The 19,867-nt window shown below is 37.8% G+C and overlaps 1 protein-coding gene across 1 annotated transcript in view; it reads left to right on the top strand.

Annotated features, from left to right (window-relative positions):
* The first annotated feature begins 2,548 nt into the window (after nucleotides 1–2,548).
* Nucleotides 2,549–19,867, top strand: part of trim33 (tripartite motif containing 33) — a 33,393-nt gene continuing 16,074 nt past the window's right edge. Inside the window, 13 exon segments of the mRNA XM_032570059.1 lie at nucleotides 2,549–2,572; nucleotides 2,574–2,594; nucleotides 2,596–3,226; nucleotides 10,095–10,213; nucleotides 10,331–10,484; nucleotides 11,731–11,860; nucleotides 12,544–12,660; nucleotides 12,800–12,914; nucleotides 15,178–15,324; nucleotides 15,754–15,871; nucleotides 16,101–16,408; nucleotides 17,147–17,338; nucleotides 18,751–18,951. Coding sequence (XP_032425950.1) covers nucleotides 2,549–2,572; nucleotides 2,574–2,594; nucleotides 2,596–3,226; nucleotides 10,095–10,213; nucleotides 10,331–10,484; nucleotides 11,731–11,860; nucleotides 12,544–12,660; nucleotides 12,800–12,914; nucleotides 15,178–15,324; nucleotides 15,754–15,871; nucleotides 16,101–16,408; nucleotides 17,147–17,338; nucleotides 18,751–18,951 — 2,277 coding nt within the window.

The following is a 19,867-nucleotide window of genomic DNA, read 5'->3' as shown; positions in this document are numbered from 1 at the left end:
GTCTTCAATCTGGAGTATCAGGAGTCAGCATCCACCACGCTGGAGATGATACAATGGCAAGTACTCTACACCAAGCCATTTATGAATTAAATTTAATGACAGTTTGACTGATGATGAAGAACCATAGCTGATTGCTGTATTGTACGTCTTCATTAAAAATTACAATTAATATATTTTATTTCTGTTAAAAGATTCTTTGTGAGGATCAATCCAGATGTTGGTACCAAATGCACAGCCAAAGTCGGTACAAGCCGCAAGACGGGAAGTCTTGTCAAGAAGAAAGTAGTCAGTGTCAACTCCCAGATCACCACCTTCTTCCAACAACTTGCTGAATTTGAATGGAGGACTTCCAACTAGGTAAGTATTTTACCAAATGTAAATGTTTATTATTTTGTTGTCTTTTCCTCCTATCTTGCATGCTCTGACTTTACTTTAGCCTTTTTAATATGATTTTAATGATTATTTATAAATGCCATGTGATTCCTACACAATAGCCCTTTAGAGTAGCCTACATCTTTTCTGTGTCCGTGGTAAAAAGTGGATGTCGCTGCATCTCTTAATAAATCACAGAAATGTATAAGTGTGTAGTCGTTTAAGTGTGGTGTATTTTTATACTATGCAGTTTTCAGTTTATTAGGCACACCTTTGCAGTAATCCGTCAGCACCAACAAAATGACTAAAAAGATTGTTGTACTTCATCGTCCCCTTGGGGACATTTGTAGTACGCAATCTTTTGAATTACTGAAGACTGACTGACTGACTGCTTTTGCCATAAACAATCCAAAAACCTGAAGTGAAGCCAGTCCTGCTCATTCTTTATGCAGCTTCTATTATCACTTCAGTCCAATTGATTTTTTTTTAAAACAAATTATCAACTTAATGCTGCTTTATGACAAAGATTTTATGCATGTGAACATTGTCACTTCAGCTTAATTTGTCAACTTCCTGTCGATTTGAAAATGTAGATAACTTCCTGACCATCTCATGACCTCCCACATTGTCTGTCTTATTCTTTACAGTTCAGCTTCCACAAGATGGATCCCACTGATTTTGTTTGACGAATGGAATAAAAGTTCTTCTGATGTAGGAAATGTGTTCTATGGTTTTGTTGTTTTACAGCACATTATATTGTATTGTGACATTGTTTTTTATGACATTGCGAATATGTAAATGAATTTTATTTCTACAAATCTGCTGAAAATAAATACCTGTTATTCACAGTACTTGGACTAAAATTTCTTTTATGAAATTTTTCGGTTTATGGTAAAATATTCTTATCTTAAAGAAATGTAAACTTTAATTTACAGTAAAACTCTGACATTATGTTGTGAAACAAGTTTACAGTAGACCAGCTTTACTATAAAATACAATTACTGTATTATACTAGAAACTACATTTACAGTAATGCAGTTATAACTGTAAAGCACACTCACAGTAAAAATTAACTGTGAAATATCATAACAGTAAAGGTACTGTAGAATGGTAATTACAGTAACTTACTGGCAACACTGTTGCCAGTAAGGGTACTGTTGCCAGTAAGAGTACTGTAGAATGGTAATTACAGTAACTTACTGGCAACACTGTTGCCAGTAAAGGTACTGTAGAATGGTAATTACAGTAACTTGCTGGCAACAGTGTTGCCAGTAAGTTACTGTAAAATTACAATAAAAGGTCTAACAGTGTAGAAAAGTTGCCTGTATGTTACTCATTGTTCCTTAAATCAAAATAACAATTCAAATTATTTTCCACACCTTAAATGAAAAAAAAAAGATGCATTAATAAAATTTTGAGAATGTCAGTCTGTGTAAATTTCACCACATTAGAGATTTTAAGAATTAATAGAAAACAATGAACAGGAGGGTATTTTGTGTTTTCTCTGGGTAGTTTAGGTGGAGTCCATATGTGAGCCCGAAAAGAAGCATAGAGCTGACAGTCAGCTGGACAATTCACTAATTACATGACACATCAAACTATTCCGAGTGATGTTGTGATTCTGTTATTCAAAGTTTGGTCAAAATAGTACAATGGTGCAGATAAGTTACTTCCTGTTATGATGACATCATATATGATGTCAATTGACCTTTTTTTTTTTTTTTTACCCCTCCAGGGACTTGCTTTTGTGGGCTCTAGTGTCCCTTAAATGACAGTAGGAGACAGGAAACGGGGAAGGAGAGGGGGGAAGACATGCGGCAAATATCGTCGGGTCTAATTTATTGAATAAGACTGTATGGCATTCACATTTAAGTTTTTGGCATTATTTTTAGCACTAAAAAAAAGAGAAGACCTTCCAGTAACTGTGGGTGCATCAACTGAATTGTTGAGGAAAATTACATTTCTTCAGAAATGAAGAAATTGATTTCAAAATGTCACCCAGCAAGCCACTTTCTTTTGACAACTAATTCGTTTTACGTTTTTGCACTACACCAGACCATTTCTGACTCGAGATGGTTATATTCTCTAATTACCATTTCTTTTTCTTCTTTTTTTCAGTGACAACATTTTTTATCTCTCTTGAGCCGTTTCGCTCGACGTCACAACTTACGTCGTCATGCGTGCTCCCGGTTCGAGAACTTTACGCAGGACGTGCAGCGGTTTGTAAGAGGAAGGAAGATGGCGGATAACAAAGGCGAGGAGGAGATGGAACCGTCAGCTAATGCGGACCCAGTGCCTTCAGGGCAAGCCGAGACGCAGTCTAGCACAGAAAGCGAAGACAAGGTAATAGCTACAGAAGCGGATTCGAAGGGAGAAGCAGAAACCGAGTCCCCTAAGGACGCTAACGAGGAGCTCAATACCAGCAGTGAAGGAGTGGACGATAGCATTGACGGGGCAACCGAGGCTACTGCTACGCCTGCCGCCGCCGCTGTTGTTGCGGCAGGGGAAGCAGGCGGTAACGCTAGCAACGCAGCTAGCCCCACCGAGACCAGCAACGGCAACTCGGAACCGTCGGCAGTTGACGCTGTTCCTGCCGCGGATGCTCCTGTTAGCGGAAACACAAGTGAAACATCTCCAGCTCCGACTGCCCCAGCGGCGGCGGCAACGCCGGTGTCCACTCCCATTAATTTACTGGATACGTGCGCTGTGTGTAAACAAAGTCTCCAGACTCGAGACTGCGAACCCAAACTTCTGCCCTGCCTGCACTCGTTTTGCCTGAAATGTATCCCGCAGCCGGACAGACAGATAAGCGTGCAGGTGCCTGGTCCACACGGTCAAACGGATACGCATATAGGTGAGTGTTGCTGGTTTAAGGATCTAAGTGTTAGCCAGGCCTGTAGGGAACATTAAGCTGTGGAGGATTTGGAGAATGACATCTGTTTCAAATGGTAGTTTCTGTTAGATTGTGCGTCAGATAGTCTCACTTTTCCACTGAAAAGATTGTGCTACTTTTTTTGTTTTTACTATGACTGATATATTTAATCGGTGATTAAAACAAATCCACCGATGTGTCGTCAGAAGTTATGCCATGCATCAAATTTGAGATTGATTGTACTGTAATAATCTGTGGCAAATGTCGTCGTCATTAGCAATGTTTTTTTTTCCCTTCCTTGCTTTGGTGCAGTGAACTCTAAATAGTTGGTTAGATCACACATCTTGAGCATTATCAGGCAAAATTCTAAATCTGTTTATAAACTCTAAATCTATGTACATATAAATGTTGGATTCAGTGTTAAATAATCTATTTATAATGCCTGGTTTTTACATCTTCAGTACGCGTATCACTAATGCATTCAGGCTCTCTGTGCATGTATTATTGATGGTGCTGGTTATTAGATCCCTAAATAAAGCTTCTGAAGGTAGAGAGGTATAGTCCATGAGCCAGAGGCCTAAATTTCACATTTTTGTCCATTTCAGGGTGGCAAAGTCTATCCATATTTTTTTTTAAATATACATGTCTCTAGTTAATATTTTGGTATGATAGCCCTTCCAAAATGGTAGCCGAGTCATAGTTATGAGCTCATGAAGTTAACCGCCCCTTTGGACAGATTCAGTTTTTTGAGACTGGTGAGGCGATACTGAGCTGTAATTTGAAGTCACAGAGTTAAACTACAACCTTAATAGGTTCTTTGGTGTTTGTGTATGGGATTTTGGGCAGCGGTGTTTAGGGTGTCACTCGTGTCTAGTTTGTAAGTTATAAAAAGGTTAATCAGCAATAGTAGAAATTTACACTTAAACTTTAGGATAATGTACATAGGCCTATTAATCAGATTTTATGAGTTTTTTCCAACCCTGAGCTACCATTATGTAGCCCACAGTGACCACATAGAAACATGGCAGCATGGTAGGCTCTGTGGGGGATTCCTCCTTCACTAAATGACAAATTCTGATGTAAAAAAAAAAAGAAGTTTTTTTGAAGATGATTAGGTTCCTATTGACAGCATAATCGGGATTATTATATTACATTTCTGCCAACAAATGATTATGACCTTATTCATATTGGTCCCTGCTATATTATGCTTGCAGATGTTGATTTCAGTTTGGCCCACAAATGAGTTTGTTAAAAAATAAATAAAATGAGTAAGATGGACTAGTAAGGGGGTCAAGTCATCACAATATTACAGCTAAGAATACCAAATGTCAGGTGGAAGCAACCATTTCAATAAATGTTTGTTGTTGAAATGGAAATGGTCATCTCAAACAACAACAGATGGCTTGTAGTTGGGAGTATTCAGTTGGGACTTTGTATTCCCAACTACTGGGAGTATTATTAAGACCCCCCAGTAGTTGGACTGAATACTCATTATTTTGGTGTCTGTTTGCCATCAGCCCAAAGCAGAAAGGCAAAAAATTGGTATTACTGAGCCTGTCACAATAGCAAATTTTGCTGGATAATAAATTGTCCCAGAAGTTATAAGTGATAATGTTGTTGCTTTGAGGCCATTTTCAAGTAATGTAATGGCAATGGCATAATAATGCAAGAACACATTCTCAAAGATCAAGAAACCTTAAATTCTAATGGACATTTAACACTGGAAGTGGAAGATACTTTAAATATCCAAAATAAACAAAACAACTGAAACTACAAATAAAATGAATTATGAAGTCTCTGTGCACAAAACTGTATCTCAAAAAGGGTTAGTTGCTCCCGACTGAAGACTTATCATGCAGTTTCTGGTAGAGAGAGAAAAGAGAGACAATAAATCATGCAGTTGGAAATTATTGAGCTCGTTTCAGTGATGCAGTTAATTGATTTATTGCTTGTTGCGATGGGCCTAATTAGTATATCATGATCATAGCACTGAGCAGTACTCTTCATATCTTATGTTTTCCTTCTGTTGTCCATCCATGGTATTGGTATTACATCTTTAGTGCTTTTTCTATGCAGTGCAAAGTAATTTGCAGAGAGATGCAGCAATCAATAAGTAATTCTGTGGAATCAGCCAATTTTCCCTGTATTGATTTTGTGATGTACAAGACAAATAGTAAAAAGAATAAATGAAAAAAAATGTGCCCAGTTTAAATGCATCAAAACGTCCACCATTTCCAGTTTGCTAACACATCTACCACTGATGTGTACGTTGGTCTTTTCTTTTAAATAATATATTCAAAGCTACCACCTCTCAAATATCCTGCAACATGTTTACTTCTCTAATGTGAACTTGACCTCAAACAAATTCTGTTTGGAAAATCCTGATTGTTGCATTTCTACATTTACGACCCAGTGTTTGTACAGATTTGCGTTGATGCACAGATCAAACTGAGGCGGGTGCATTTTTGGAAAGCATGATTGTTGCTTGGCTAACGTCCAAAGAGTCAGCCAGCAGAAGTTCAGCTGGTGCACCATCTGAACAAGTGAAGTGAAGTGTTTAGGAGTCTTGTGTTTGTTATTTCTGCCAATATGCAATGCTTTTTCGTCCTAGAGTAAAATTTTAGATTCTTTTACATGAAATTAATGAATGAAAATACACTCGCATGAATTGTACATCAATTTAACTATTTTAATCCCAACCTTCAATGTGTGTTTTAAGTGTTAATTTGTTGTACTGAAAACTAGAGCTGAAACGATGCCTAGAATGATTCGAGTACCTCGATTATTGAAATTCTTTGAGGAAAATTTATCTGCCTCGAAACTTCGTTAAACTATTACTACATATTTATTATGTAGCGCACCCTGTTCCGCCCGGATCATTATTTGTGGAGGGCAGCGCTCCTACTTCCGCCTAGTTGTGAAGTGCTAGCAGCAGCATGGTGTTGAAGTGTGCGTCGTTTTGCCAGGGTTTCGGGGACAAATAAGGATTGTTGAATTTTGCGGCGCGATGGTTGGAGTACGACAGCTTTTCTGGCGTTGGAATCGCTTCGTCACGTTTGAGAGGGAGAGAGAAACAGAGAGAGAATTCCTCGGATAATCGTAAAAATATTCAATAGAGTACTCAATTACTAAAATATTCTTTTACAACAACCCTACCAATATGAATATTTCAGTGACTTACTGTTGCTGATTAGAGCTGGCAAATAATAAGAAAAAAACCTAATCCATCTTTTTCCTCTTAGTATTTTTTTATTGTACAGATTTCACCTCATAGCTTGCGATCTCTGAACTGCATTTTGCCTTTTTGAATTGAAATAACATTGTTTTTATAAGAGGGGATCTGCCTGGAACGATCACATTTGGATTTACAAATCATTGGAACTTGTTATCCTTATTGACAAAATATATTAGTCTTTTCCTTTTAAACAGAAATGGTTTTGTAAATCAGCATATCTGAGCTGTTAGTTTTACTTGATTTCAGAAAAGACACTAAATGTTTCTCATCTACAGAGATGAAATCGACTCGCTTATTGCTTTTTGAGGTATTTTTTGCAGCCCTTCATCTCATTATATAGTCTTTTATAAGTTACATCAGTAAATTGGTTACTGAATTTTGCTGAGGCAAATAATCAATCATTCAATAATAGGTTATTTAGTAACCAGTTTTAGAGTGTTTATTAACCTGACTTGACATAATGGATCACAGGTTGTTCTGTCCTTTCCTGGGTCAGAGCTTTTAGCAACTTATTGATTCATTTACGCCTAGATCACCTGGTTAATGACACATGAACAGAATTCATAGTAATTACAAAACACGATAACAACGTTGTCTTTTTTGAGGTTGAGACTGTTTATTATCAGATTGCATGGATTGTTAATTTCTCTTTCATCTCATGTTTTTTCAGGCAGAAAGGAGCCAAAGATTATTCCTGTTTGATGCAGGTCATTTGTGTGCAGAATGTAAATTTGTTAGGCAGCTGACATTATAATTGTTGGTTATATTTAATTTGAACTGGTGAGGAAAGGTCAGGAACAAATAATTTCTCATTTCCTTACCTAATGTAAAAAAAACAAACAAACAACAGCTTAATTTGTTCATTCAGTTTCAGTCTAAATCTTCTATCAAGAACTTCCTCAATATGGTGGAACAAGCAAAGTTTTCCATTTCTGATTCTTAGTTTTTATTCCTATCTGAAATTTAGATTGAAAACTACAAATTACTTTAGTTGACATCTACTAATTGACATTAGTAGATGCAAATAAGCAAATAATTAATTTAACTTTTAAAATGATAAAATAAACATTTATTGCCTAAAATGAAATGACGTAGCATTCCTTTTGTGAATTTGAAGTGGGTGAAGCTAAAGCTATGCTAGTTGCAGAGTTTTGGGTAAAATATATTTATAGACAAAGGTCGTCTGTTGTCTCACCGCGCAAACTCTCTTAGAACTGAACGGAGACGGAGCAGTGCTGTCTCTAGTCGTCACCGTGTGACGATTACCGTAGCTTAAAGCCCGGTGAGGAGGACCGAACCGGGGAAACGCAGGTTGAAAAGCCAAACGTGACAGCTGCAGTCTGCGAGCGCTTTGAATTCAAACTGAATGGCTGTAGTGAACCACTGAAACTGTGGAGCCGCTATGTTGTAAAACAGTAACAACTAAACAATACAACCAGCATATCTGCACCTAAAATGCACTGATGCTGGTTTGCTTGCTTGGGGACCATCATATGGACAATCACTGAGGTGCAGTGGCGGTTTCTGGTATGCGGGACACGGGCAACATCTTGTGGGGGACAGCCCCCTGCCATCAATTGGGATTGAGTGGGAACAGTGGCTAATGCAAACCTCCCTAACTCCCCTCCCAATTTTTTTATATTTAAAAGGTCCTCCAGTTTTATTTCTAAATCTTCTCTTGAAATTAGTTTATTGACCTCTGAGAGGTGTGTTTGCATTGTTAGACAATTTTTTTGTTATTAGTTGACAATGGTCTCAAAATGACAATATTATTGTATATCGCAATAATTTCTGGGACAATTAATCGCCCAGCAAAATTTGTTATTGTGACAGGTCAATGTGTGGTTTTTATTTCACTTTCATTGTTTTTGGTTGTCACGTTTTATTTTGGATATTTAAAATATCTACCAGTTCCAGTTTTAATTGTTCTTTTCAAAATTAAAGTTCATTTTTCTTTGAGAGGGTAAACTTGCATAATTATGCCATTAACAATATACTGCTTGTTAATGGCATAAACATAATTAATAATTAATAACATAATTAATAGCTTGAAAATGGACTCAAAATGGCAATATTATTGTTTATTGCAATAGCTATTTGGACAAATTTACCGTCAATTACTAAATTAGTTGGCGATTATTTCAATAAACAGTTCACAATTAATCGGATTAATCGTGTCAGCCCTAATGAGATTGTCAGAGATGTTGATTGAAAAACAAAAATATAAAGTTTGGACAAATCAATCAGTGCTTTAGTTGTGTGTGGTAATGTTGCGGTTCTGTTCCTTTTTCATGTGCTATGTAAAATAAAAAATATAGCTTTGTTGAACTTTAAGGAGCCCATGGCACTTTATTTCAAGCTTTTCCCAAATGGGTTTTAAATAAAAGCCGAAGCTAAACTGTGTGGTCTCCATGTTTTAGTTAAATAAAAAGTGGCCAGGAAATCCAAAACCATGGCGAGCTGTAATACCCGTCATCTGTGGAAGATCCTAATGGGTCATCTCTTATGGCCCGGATTTAGCTCCGTAGACCGTAGACCGGTGTTGCATGCAGCTTGTTCTTATGCCAGGTATGGCATCTAAAACTAACGTCACCAGGACACAACCTGGGGCAATCAGTTCCCCCAATTTAATCCAACAAACTATTTCTAGTGTGTGTGTATTCTATTTATTCAATTAAAGTAAACACAACCCATGTCCTGTTTGGAGAAAGTTATTTTGTGCAACATTTTCAAATGTGATGGAGATCTACATTTTAAGGGTCCCATATGGGTGGCGCATATGTGTTTATTTACACATTTGTGCATGTCTGTGTATATGTGTGTGTGTGGGGGGGGGGAGGTTAAGCCTAAACCCAGTCCAGCTGCTTCCACCACTAACCACACATGGGGACCCATGCAGCTGGCGCTCACACAAACCGGCTGTGTGCTGATCAAGCCAGTGTAAGCCAGTTCAAACTGGCCAGAACTAGTTCTTACCACAGACGGCCGGCCTTTTTTTTTCTTCTTTTTTTCAGGAGGTTTGGGGGGGGGGGTTGGGATGGTCGGTTATTGGTTTATGAGGTAGAGTAGGAGCAAAATATTTCTTTTGCATTATTTTAAAATGGCTGAAGTTTATCTTGCTCAAATGGAATTGGGTGGCAAAGTTAAAACGCTAAACTAATTATTCGTTGGCGCCAGTAACTGCAGCTCCGATTCCTCTAATTTTATTAAAGAAGTCGAATAAAGCGATTAAGCGAAGCTGACATTGTTTTTTTTTTTTATGGGCCGCGTGATTTAATATTCTAATAAAAATGCCAAGGGGTGATGAGATAGAATTTTCGGGAAATCGAAGTTAAGTTGATTAGCTCCCATGAATAAGCGGGCCTTCCGCACTGCACCAGGAGTTTTCATTAAAAGCAGTTCAACAAAAGGAAATTATGGAAATCCAGAAAAAACGTCAGATGAAGGATTTTTTTGTTTGAAGCAGCAGCTATTGAATTAAGTCAGGTTATCGGTTTCCATGCGGGTTCTGCCTGCCTGCTGCTTTGCTTCAAAAATCTTAGCAATAAATCCTAGCGGGTGAATATGAGCCCCAGTCGTTTGATTTTTAACCCTGTGTTTTCTCTTTCTTTCTAGTAAATGTCATGCGGTGTTCGGTTTGCCACCAGGACTACAAGCAAAGTGACATCATCGACAATTACTTTGTCAAAGACACAACGGAAGCTACCAGCACATCTGATGAAAAAGCTGCACAGGTATTGCAAACAGTCGTTTTTGCCCAACTTGAATGCTTCAATTCTTTTCAGCTCTCTTCCAAACGAGCTGTGACGCTTATTTGCGTTTCTCTGCTTCTCTGCTTCTGTATTTCTAAGGTGTGCACAAGTTGTGAAGACAACGCTGGGACAGTAGGCTTTTGTGTTGAGTGTGGCGAATGGTTGTGTAAAACCTGCGTGGAGGCCCATCAGAGAGTGAAAATTACCAAAGACCACAAAATCCGTACAAAGGAAGATGCTGATGCTGCGTCTGGTAAGAACACTTAAGAGTCAGAAGCTAAACTCCCAAAGCCTGAGACAGAAAATCTTTTGGGTAGTATTTATTGGACACTACAAATAATGTTGTCATGGTTATAAGAGAGCGGATTATTATGAAAACCCTCGAGGGTTGAACCAGAATTAGATTTTTTTTAAATTATTTATTTATTTTTCCCGTTTGGATTCTTGGTTTGATGGCTGAGCCTATAAGATCATTCTGTAAATAAATATGACAAAACATATTGGTAGGACTTCAACAATTAGTTTAAAAAAAAAAAAAGTAATATATGTTGATACCGTTTTCAACTTTGACTTGGAAAAAACCCCTAAAGACTTAGTCATTATATCTTAAATTATTCTTGCACACAGTTATGCTTAAAATTATTCATACCTCAGACACATTTAGATTTTAATCAATATTTTCTATTGATCTACATGTTTGTTCTGAATGGAAGCAATACTAGTAATGACAAATCAAGTCAAAGTGGAGACATCAGAATGGAGAAGAAATGAGGAAGTGTAACATTTTGTGAATCCCAACTTATCTTTCAGTCAAACTATGTCATTATTGTGAGAGGAAGACGCTAACCTGCCATAAAAGTAGGGTTGGGCAATATGGACTTAAAATTTTATCAAAATATTTTGCAGCACTATTGTGATAATGACAATTGACAATAAGAACAATTTATTACCACTACTTTTTTAAGTAACTAAAAAACTTCGACTGTATGACACAGCATTTGCAGCCACACAAACACAAATACTCTTGGAAAAAAATCATGCCTGTATTTCCTTAGGACAACAGTCACATGAAGAAGTGATTTGTGTCACTATACTGCAGCACACAGTAACTGCATTTAATCATATTATCAAGTTTATTGGCTTTTTGATACTCTCATTGAACAAAGTGTGGGTAAAATAGTAAAATAACACTCCCGAAAATACGGACAGTTTTGGGGGTTTTAAACATCATTAACCGGAATTTATTGAGACAACAATAAATTAAAATTCTTGTCATAAGAAATGTATCACGATAAATGATAGACATGCTCACCTCTACACAAATGACGCAGCAAACAAAACGGATGCCCATATTATTCAATTTTTGTGTTCCTTCTGTGCCACGTCTGGTTTGGTGCAATCAGGCGACGCGTTTAGCAGCTGTTAAAAATTTTAAATGTTGTTCATTGATACGTGTTTTTTTTTTGTTGTTAAATTTCTTCCCTCCATTGTTTCAACAGATTCTGTCACGACAGGACAGAGGCCAGTTTTCTGTCCCATCCACAGGCAGGAACCTCTGAAACTTTTCTGCGAGACATGCGACACTCTAACGTGTCGGGACTGTCAGCTTCTGGAGCACAAGGAGCACAGGTAGGTCAACGCTCTTGCACACATCTGTTTTGTAGCTAATAAAGCAGATTTCTTTCCTCCAAAAAAACATAATTCCATAATTACTAAAATAATATTTAGTTGCAGCCCCATTTTTTTTTTACTGTGTTAAATGTGCGGAAAGGGGATGCATAAGCATTATGTTCCTACGGCATCGTGTCTTTCTACCCCATAGAAACGAAAAACGTGCAAATTCACTAGAAAAACTAAGTGTGAAATAGTTGAGAAAATCAAACTTAACTATAGCATTGTTTGTTTCATGGAATCATGAAACCCTCTTAAGTTTATTATTATTATTATTATTACACTCCTTCCAGAAAATGAGTTTATGAATATTTCTCTACAAAACCTTGACTAATTTTTGGACTCATGTCCATATCTGTTTACTTCTGGTGGCATGTAACCTTTAAGGACTGTAAATACCACACAAGCGCTGACAAATGGATTTATTTATGCGAGGTTGCTAAAACACATTTTGTTTAACTTACTAACAAGCCAAATACAGAACTTCTGGTAAACCAAGATGGTGGGAAAACAGCCTCTTTTTTTCTCTAAACCCTGAAAATAAGAATAATTCAGTACCTGCAGAGTATGTACAGGCCTTCAGAAGTTAATTTAGTTAGTTGAACCTGATCGTGACTTGGGTTTGTTCTGTCTTCTATCAGGTACCAGTTTCTGGAAGAAGCTTTCCAGAACCATAAAGGAATCATCGAAGCCAACATGGCCAAACTACAGGAAAAAAAGAACTATGTCCATTACTCTGTGTCTCAATTGCAAAACAGGTGGGTTCAGGTTTCTCTGTGCTTCATCTATTTTGCACAATTTCTGAACAGTTTTGTATTTGACTTGTATTTGTGTGGAATTAATTTGTGTGTGTTTTGTTGTTGTGTTTTTGTTTATTTGTTTTTTTACTTAATACAGGTTAAAAGAACTGGGTGAGACTCATAGAAAAGTGGAACATGAGATCAAGATTGCTGTATTCACTCTTATAAATGAAATCAACAAAAAGGGCAAAGCGTTACTTCAGCAGTTAGAGGTAAGACTGTATTGAAACTTGTTTTAAACTTAAGAATCACTATTTCTAAATGCTAAAACCTAAATAGAACACAGCTGACAGTCGTGAGATTTAATGACAGTGCTGCGATAGAAGACTGGGTGAAAATACAAAAGTTTTGCACTTTGAAGGAAGATGCTTTTTCATTTACGTTTGAAGTTAATATTTAATTTACATCTGATATATTTTTTGGAGCTTTTTGTTGTTTTGCATTTTTTATTACATCAGAACCTTAAACTACAGAGCCCCTTAAGGGACACTGAAGAAAAAAAAAACAAAAAACGTTCTCATGCACACCATATACTATCTTGTGCACGTCATGTACACATCACACGCACAAGATCTCACACCTCCATTTTCCTGCTGCAGGGCAAAAAACCGATGATTACCATTCGTTTTAGCTGTCAAATTGTCAACAAAGGAGGCTATATCTTACATGTATGGGTGACGTATAAAAGAAAAAGGGTCGCAGTGCTTTGATAGTAATTTGTCAACACTGCCACAATTAGATAGCAAGACCAGGAAAAAGTTTTATTTAAATTAAAAACGGTGAGGGAATAGGTCAGCTATGCTAGCTTGACTTTGACAGCTATGACATCTACAGTGAGGAAAATACGTATAAGTAACACCCTGCGACTTTAGAAGCTCTCCCACTTGGAAATCATGGAGGGGTCTGAAATTTTCATCTTAGGTGCATGTCCACTGTGAGAGACATAATCTAAAAAAGATCCGGAAATCACAATCTATGAATTTTTAATTTATTTGTGTTATACTGCTGCAAATAAGTATTTGAACACCTGCCAATCAGCAAAAATTCTGACCCTCAAAGATCTATAAGCCCGCCTCTTAAAAGTCCACCTCCACTCCACTTATTATTCTAAATTAGAAGCACCTGTTTGAGGTCGTTAGCTGCATAAAGACTCCTGTCCACCCCCACACAATCAGTAAGAATCCAACCATGGCTAAGACCAAAGAGCTGTCCAAAGACAAAATTGCCTCCACAAGGTTGGAAAGGTCTACGGGGCAATTGCCAAGCAGCTTTGAGGAAAAAGATAAACTGTTGGAGCAATTATTAGAAAATGGAATAGAATGAGTCAGGGCTGTGTGTAGTGCAATGGAGACAGCATTCTCTGTGGACCGGTTCCTCCTATAGGCAAACTGGTGCCTCTCTAGACCAGCAGGAAGGTTATCCTTAATGTGTTTTAGGATTATCCTCTCAAAGCACCGCATAATGACTGGCGTTTGTGCAACTGGGTGGTAGTCGTTTAAGTCAGTCACAGCTTCCGGCTTGATGATGGAAGACTGGAGGCAAACGGGGACAGATTGAAAATGTCTAAAAAGTCAAATGTCTAAAAAGTCTTGGACATTAACCAAGACATTTTTGTCTTGGGGATGGACCCCTGTGTATTTCTCACCTAAGAGGGTGAAATCATTCCCGACTTTGTCGTTTTGGTAGCTGATCCAGAATTTACATTGTTCAAGTTGGTTTTATACTGCTAGCATGTGTTCCTTTCAGAGACGCATCAGGTCATTTGAGGTCAGACCATCGTCCTCATTAGGGTATCGTGACTCATTTCCCCCAGATATTTTATAAGCACTAAGATGATCATTGTCACACTATTTTCAATTAGCCAAGACATTTTTGTCTTGGTTAATGACAAGTTGTCATAGGAAAGGCATTTTAAATAATGTTAGCTTTGCATTAGAAGCTTTATTATTTACCGAATGACGCATAAAAACAACAGTCATAAATGTTATTGAAGACTCCTTCATGTTCATGACAGGTGTTGTGTCATGCTTATGACAGTGTCATGTCCGTCTTATGCACACCCCTTCAAATAAAATGATCTGATCTGGTAATTTCAAGCTTTACTTGTGTTATGTCACCAAAATCATAAACGCAAAGTATATGATTGACAGAAAACCTGTCTGAACTGCTTCCTTTCACATGTCAGAATTTTCATTCTAGCATTGATACTTTTTTATGTGTTAATATTTAGTTGTTTGTCATTGAACTCCTTCCATATTTTCAACCTAAGCAGCTGAAAATTGTTGGATGTTTTTTTTTTTATGGTTTTAGTTCAGATTCATTCTGTTTCTTTTTATTGCAAAACACAAACATTCAAATGCCCTCCTAACATGGCAAGATGCAATGTGGTTTGGAATCATTTAGGAGGCAACTTTTAGCTTTTTAATTCACTGATTCTTTTCTGGCAATGCTAACCAAATCCCCATGTTTATTCAGAGCGTGAACAAAGAGAGGAGCTTGAGGCTGATGGGTCAGCATAAGGACACCACCCAGCTGGCTCAACAGATCCACCATGTGCTCAACTTCTGCAACTGGGCCATCACTTCAGGCAGCAGCACTGCATTGCTCTATAGCAAGAGGCCGGTATGTTTCTCATAAGACTCACTTATTCACTCAGGGAACATGCTAACCCAAGTAGTTTCTATCAAAACCATTAACACACTAATGAATTTTACTTGAAGAAGATCCCAGTTTCTATTGGTTAACTTGTTAACTTTTTAACAACACTTAAGTTACGTAAGATCAAGGTTGGCAGGTTGCGCTTAACAACAGTTTATAACCTCTAAGTGGGCATAGAGGAACATACTAGGGCCACAACATTAGCTTAGTGTTTCCTTTTTAGATGTGGTGTAGATTTAATCCTTTAGCATAAGAGACCACCCAAATGAGTTGACTTTATGGTGGATTTCGTTGTGACGTGTTCTAAAAATGACAGAATAAGATTTTAGTTGGTCTCTTTTAGACATAATTATTAATGTAATAACCTTACTCTGTTTGTGCGAATGGATGTAGATCATGTACCAGCTTCGACAGCTCTTCAAGGCGAGACTGGAGCCAGCCCCACAGTCCAATGGAGTTGTAAGGTTCTTCTGTGACCCAACTTTTTGGGCTAAAAATGTTGTTAATTTAGGTGAGTAAAACATTCTAAAAGTCCCTTTTTAAAAAAAAAAAAAAAGTTTCTGAGTAATTTAAAAAAAAATTTTTTGCTTTGAGTCATTGCTTTTAAGGTGGCATTTCTCCAAATAATGTAAAAAAAAAACAAATTACTTTTACAAACTGTTTTTACAGTGTTTCCTATTTTTAAATTATCGTAAGTAATGGCTTGTTTTTTGTTTGTTTGTTTGTTTTTTAAATCCTAGGTAATTTGGTTATTGAAAAACCTCCTCCAGTTCCACAACCTCCCGGTGTGATGGTAGGCGGACCGGCCATTTCACCAGGCCAAAGTCACCCCGGCAAACATCCAGGGCAGATCAACCTGGCTCAGCTCAGGCTGCAACACATGCAACAGGCTGCATACGCACAGCAAAAACATCAACAGCATCAGCAGCAACAGCAGCAGCAGCAGCAACAACAACAGCAGCAGCAGATTCAGCAACAAATGCGTATAGCCTCCCAAATGTCCCAGCAGCATCCCAGGCCAGGCGGCCCGCCTTTGGTTCAGCAGCAGGTATGGTGAACGTGACAGTAATAGAAGGTGAATATTTTTTTATACTGTTTGTTAAAATGCTGTCTTTTGTTTGAAGTTATGTATTTGTAGCGTTTTATCAGTTTGTCTCCAGTTTTTGATTTGTGATTTCTGATAATTTTATCAATCCTGAAATAATCTCTAAACAAGTTTAAACTTAATGTGGTATATTGTGGTATGCGTACCAATAACATTTATTCAACTTAGACAATGCCCATTTGTTTTCTGTTCTTTTTACTTCAGGTTTATTCAGATACCTTCCCTCTTAAATTTAATTCACTAGATTGTGAAGCGATAGCCTATGATGGAGGCTAAGCAGCTCGCACTTCGTTTCCAGATGTTGTCAGACGGTATTTTTATAAGGCTGCCAGGTCAGAAGCTTCTGCACACTTGGTGACACTGATCAGTTGGACTCTGATAACACTGCTTATATCAAATAATACCAAGAAAACGGGAAAAGTCAAATTGCCGATGCAAAGCCGATTGCATCAAAATAAACAATCTTGAGTTACTAAATCAAAACTTCCTGAGAGGATGGATAATTGTTTTGTTCTGGCTCTTGTGCAGTAGGAAAGAGCAGATGAGCTGCCCGCACAGGCCACAAAGTGAGATTCAGGTGATCGGTTTATGTGATCGACGATCACCGATCATAGACTTTTTCACGGAAGTTGACCTATTATGATCAATTTATATATGTGTGTGTGTGTTCTTTCTGACTAGCCTCCCAGGCTCATCAGCATGCAGCAGCTACAAAGAACTGGAGCCATCAATGGTGGGACCAACCCTTCTATGTACCCCTCCTCCCATCATATGCGTCTGGCTGGTCCACCACAAGGCCGGATGCCCACAGCTCAGCCCAGGCATAACGGACAGCAGTATGCCCCTATGATGCAGCCTCAGTTACAAAGACAGGTCAGTATACGCACACACACATTAGAATTGTGTCAGAATGAGTGTGCATGTTCTCTATTCTGATACATTTGCAGATATTTTAGAGATATGATAGATGAGGCTGATCTAAACAGCCAGGAACTCATTTTGGGTGGATTTTACATAAAAATCCACTTTGCATACCTTTAGTTATACATAGGCTTAACTATCCATTGTTAATTCAGTATAATTAAACAATCTTTAGTAACATTAAAGTTTGGTCAATTTGTGTTTGTTTTGTTGTGGTCTGCTGTGGTTCTCGTTTAGATAAAGATACTCCAAAAAGTTTAGCTGGAAAAGATTTAATTCCACCTTTTAAAAAAAAATCCTTCCAAGAAGAATAATTTGTTTAGCTGAAGAAGTGGTAAAATTGAAGATCAAAGCTCTTAAATGCACAAAAAAGAGACATTTCAAAGCAAAAATGTCAGAAAAACTAGATACATAAACTCTGAGTGTGCAATTCATCAAATGTCAGAATAAAGTCAGGCTGATTTTAATCTGTGATCCCTAAATACATCATTCCATGTCTAGTAGTAATGGAATGATCCGTAACTATAACCCGGATTAAAATAACACATTTTCACTCTTTTGGTACAAAATTTTTTTTTTAAAAAGAGCCTACTAAAAATATTGTTTGGTCAAACATAGCCAAGTTATTTCCAGACTGATGGGCGTCTTCTGATCTTCCCTCTTGTTTTCGATGTATTGATGATAAATAAATATAGACAAGCCAACGACAGTTTCTAAAAGTCTTATCCGAAAAGATTTCTTAGCTCTTCGTGAATTTTAACCTAAGGAATTTCCCTAAAAAGCTACTGGCTGATAATAAAATAAAAAGCTACGTTTTTTTGTAAGATTACAGGTAAAGTCAATCAGTTTTAGATTGAGCCTGTATATGCTTTGATAGTGCATTTAGGATGCATGCTCATCCTCAGAATACAGGGAGTTCTTATCAATGCTGTTAGATCTTCACCACTTTGCAGACATGGAAATGTGCTGTTTGTTTTTTTTTGTACATGTGAGACGAGGCAATAGAAACCTCCGCTATATCCAGCCCCCCTTTTTTTTTTCTGTGTCCAGATGTCTTTAGAATCTGAGATGAGCCACCAAAGGTTTCGTTTCTTACTCCAATCAGGGGTTTGGCACTTTTTTCCTTCTTTGTCATTCATGTGTCTTGTGCAGCATGTGTGGTTGATCACCTGCATGTTCATGAAGTCGTGTTGTTTCTAAGGCACATTATGAATAGTTGTTTGTTGTTTTTTTTAAGAGTGAGCTTCTCTTTAATGTTCCCAACCGTTCTTCTCCTCCCATTTGTTTTTCCGTATATCTTATTTTACTTTTTTCTTTTTTTGTGTGTCCTTGCCCTCCATTTTTCTCTCTCCGTCTTTGTGCAGCATTCCAACCCCGGACACGCTGGCCCCTTTCCAGTGGCGTCCCTGCATAACGCCAGTCCCACGAGTCCGACCAGTGCCAGCATGGCCGGGGCCCACGCACACCGCGGCCCTGCCAGCCCCATAATTGGTCCCATCGAACTCATCCCCTCCGTCACTAATCCTGAGAACCTGCCCTGCCTCCCTGAGATACCGCCCATCCAGGTGTGCATATTTTAAATTAAAAGTTTTAAAACCAAAGTTTGATTTGTCAAAACACTTTAGCAAGACATGGCTTAATCCAGCTGTATTCAAGCATTTGCGGGTGTAATAATGTGAACAAGTTGAGTGCTTACATTATTGGGACCTTACATTATTGATGCGACCGCTAGCGGCCTAGCGGTCCCACTATTTCGCACAACAGATTCTTACATCTACAGCTCTTAAATATCAATATCTTGAAAAATGCAATTACATACAGTTGTGCATTAAGTGATACAAGTGCACTACTTCATGCAACTATTAACAATTAGTAAGTTGTTCCTTCTTAATAGGTTTTAAAGCACTTTGTCATTATCACAGGAAAGGGCACAAAATATTGTGATAAACTTCCACCTCTGTGTGATCATCCTTGTTAATCACCGTATTAGAAATGTACTGCATCTATTCTGTCTAGACAACATGGCATTTCTTTGTTTTTAATATTGCAACCAATTTTCAGGATTTCTAAAAAAAAGTGTCCATTCCCATGGTTTAGATAATATTTCCCCAAGGGGTGGACCCATCGATCGCATCAACCCCGATTTCTTTAAATTTGGGCAGTCGGCCGATGCATGTGACAACGATCCTTTCCACCGACCTCACTTACATTTAAGTAGCCTCCAAGCTGCTGCATTTGGTGATTTTTTTTTTTTTTTGCACTACAAGGAAACTTGAAACTCAAGACACTTTTTTTTTAAATGTTTTAAGTTGTTTTGTTTTAAATCCTGCTGAGCAGTGCTGCACAATGTGCAAACCAGCCAGAGCCAGCAAAAAAACCCTGAAAGCTGAGTAATGCTGCTGCCTGCAGATAATGTCAACTAAATGATGGCTAGTTAATCCATGCTGGTATATCATGTTAAGCTGGAAGAACAACTGATGT

Source organism: Xiphophorus hellerii, chromosome 1 (assembly GCF_003331165.1).
Source record: "Xiphophorus hellerii strain 12219 chromosome 1, Xiphophorus_hellerii-4.1, whole genome shotgun sequence".
In the NCBI taxonomy this organism is placed as follows: domain Eukaryota; kingdom Metazoa; phylum Chordata; class Actinopteri; order Cyprinodontiformes; family Poeciliidae; genus Xiphophorus; species Xiphophorus hellerii.
Note: the sequence above shows the minus strand (reverse complement) of the source record. Positions and strands in the feature narration are given on the sequence as shown.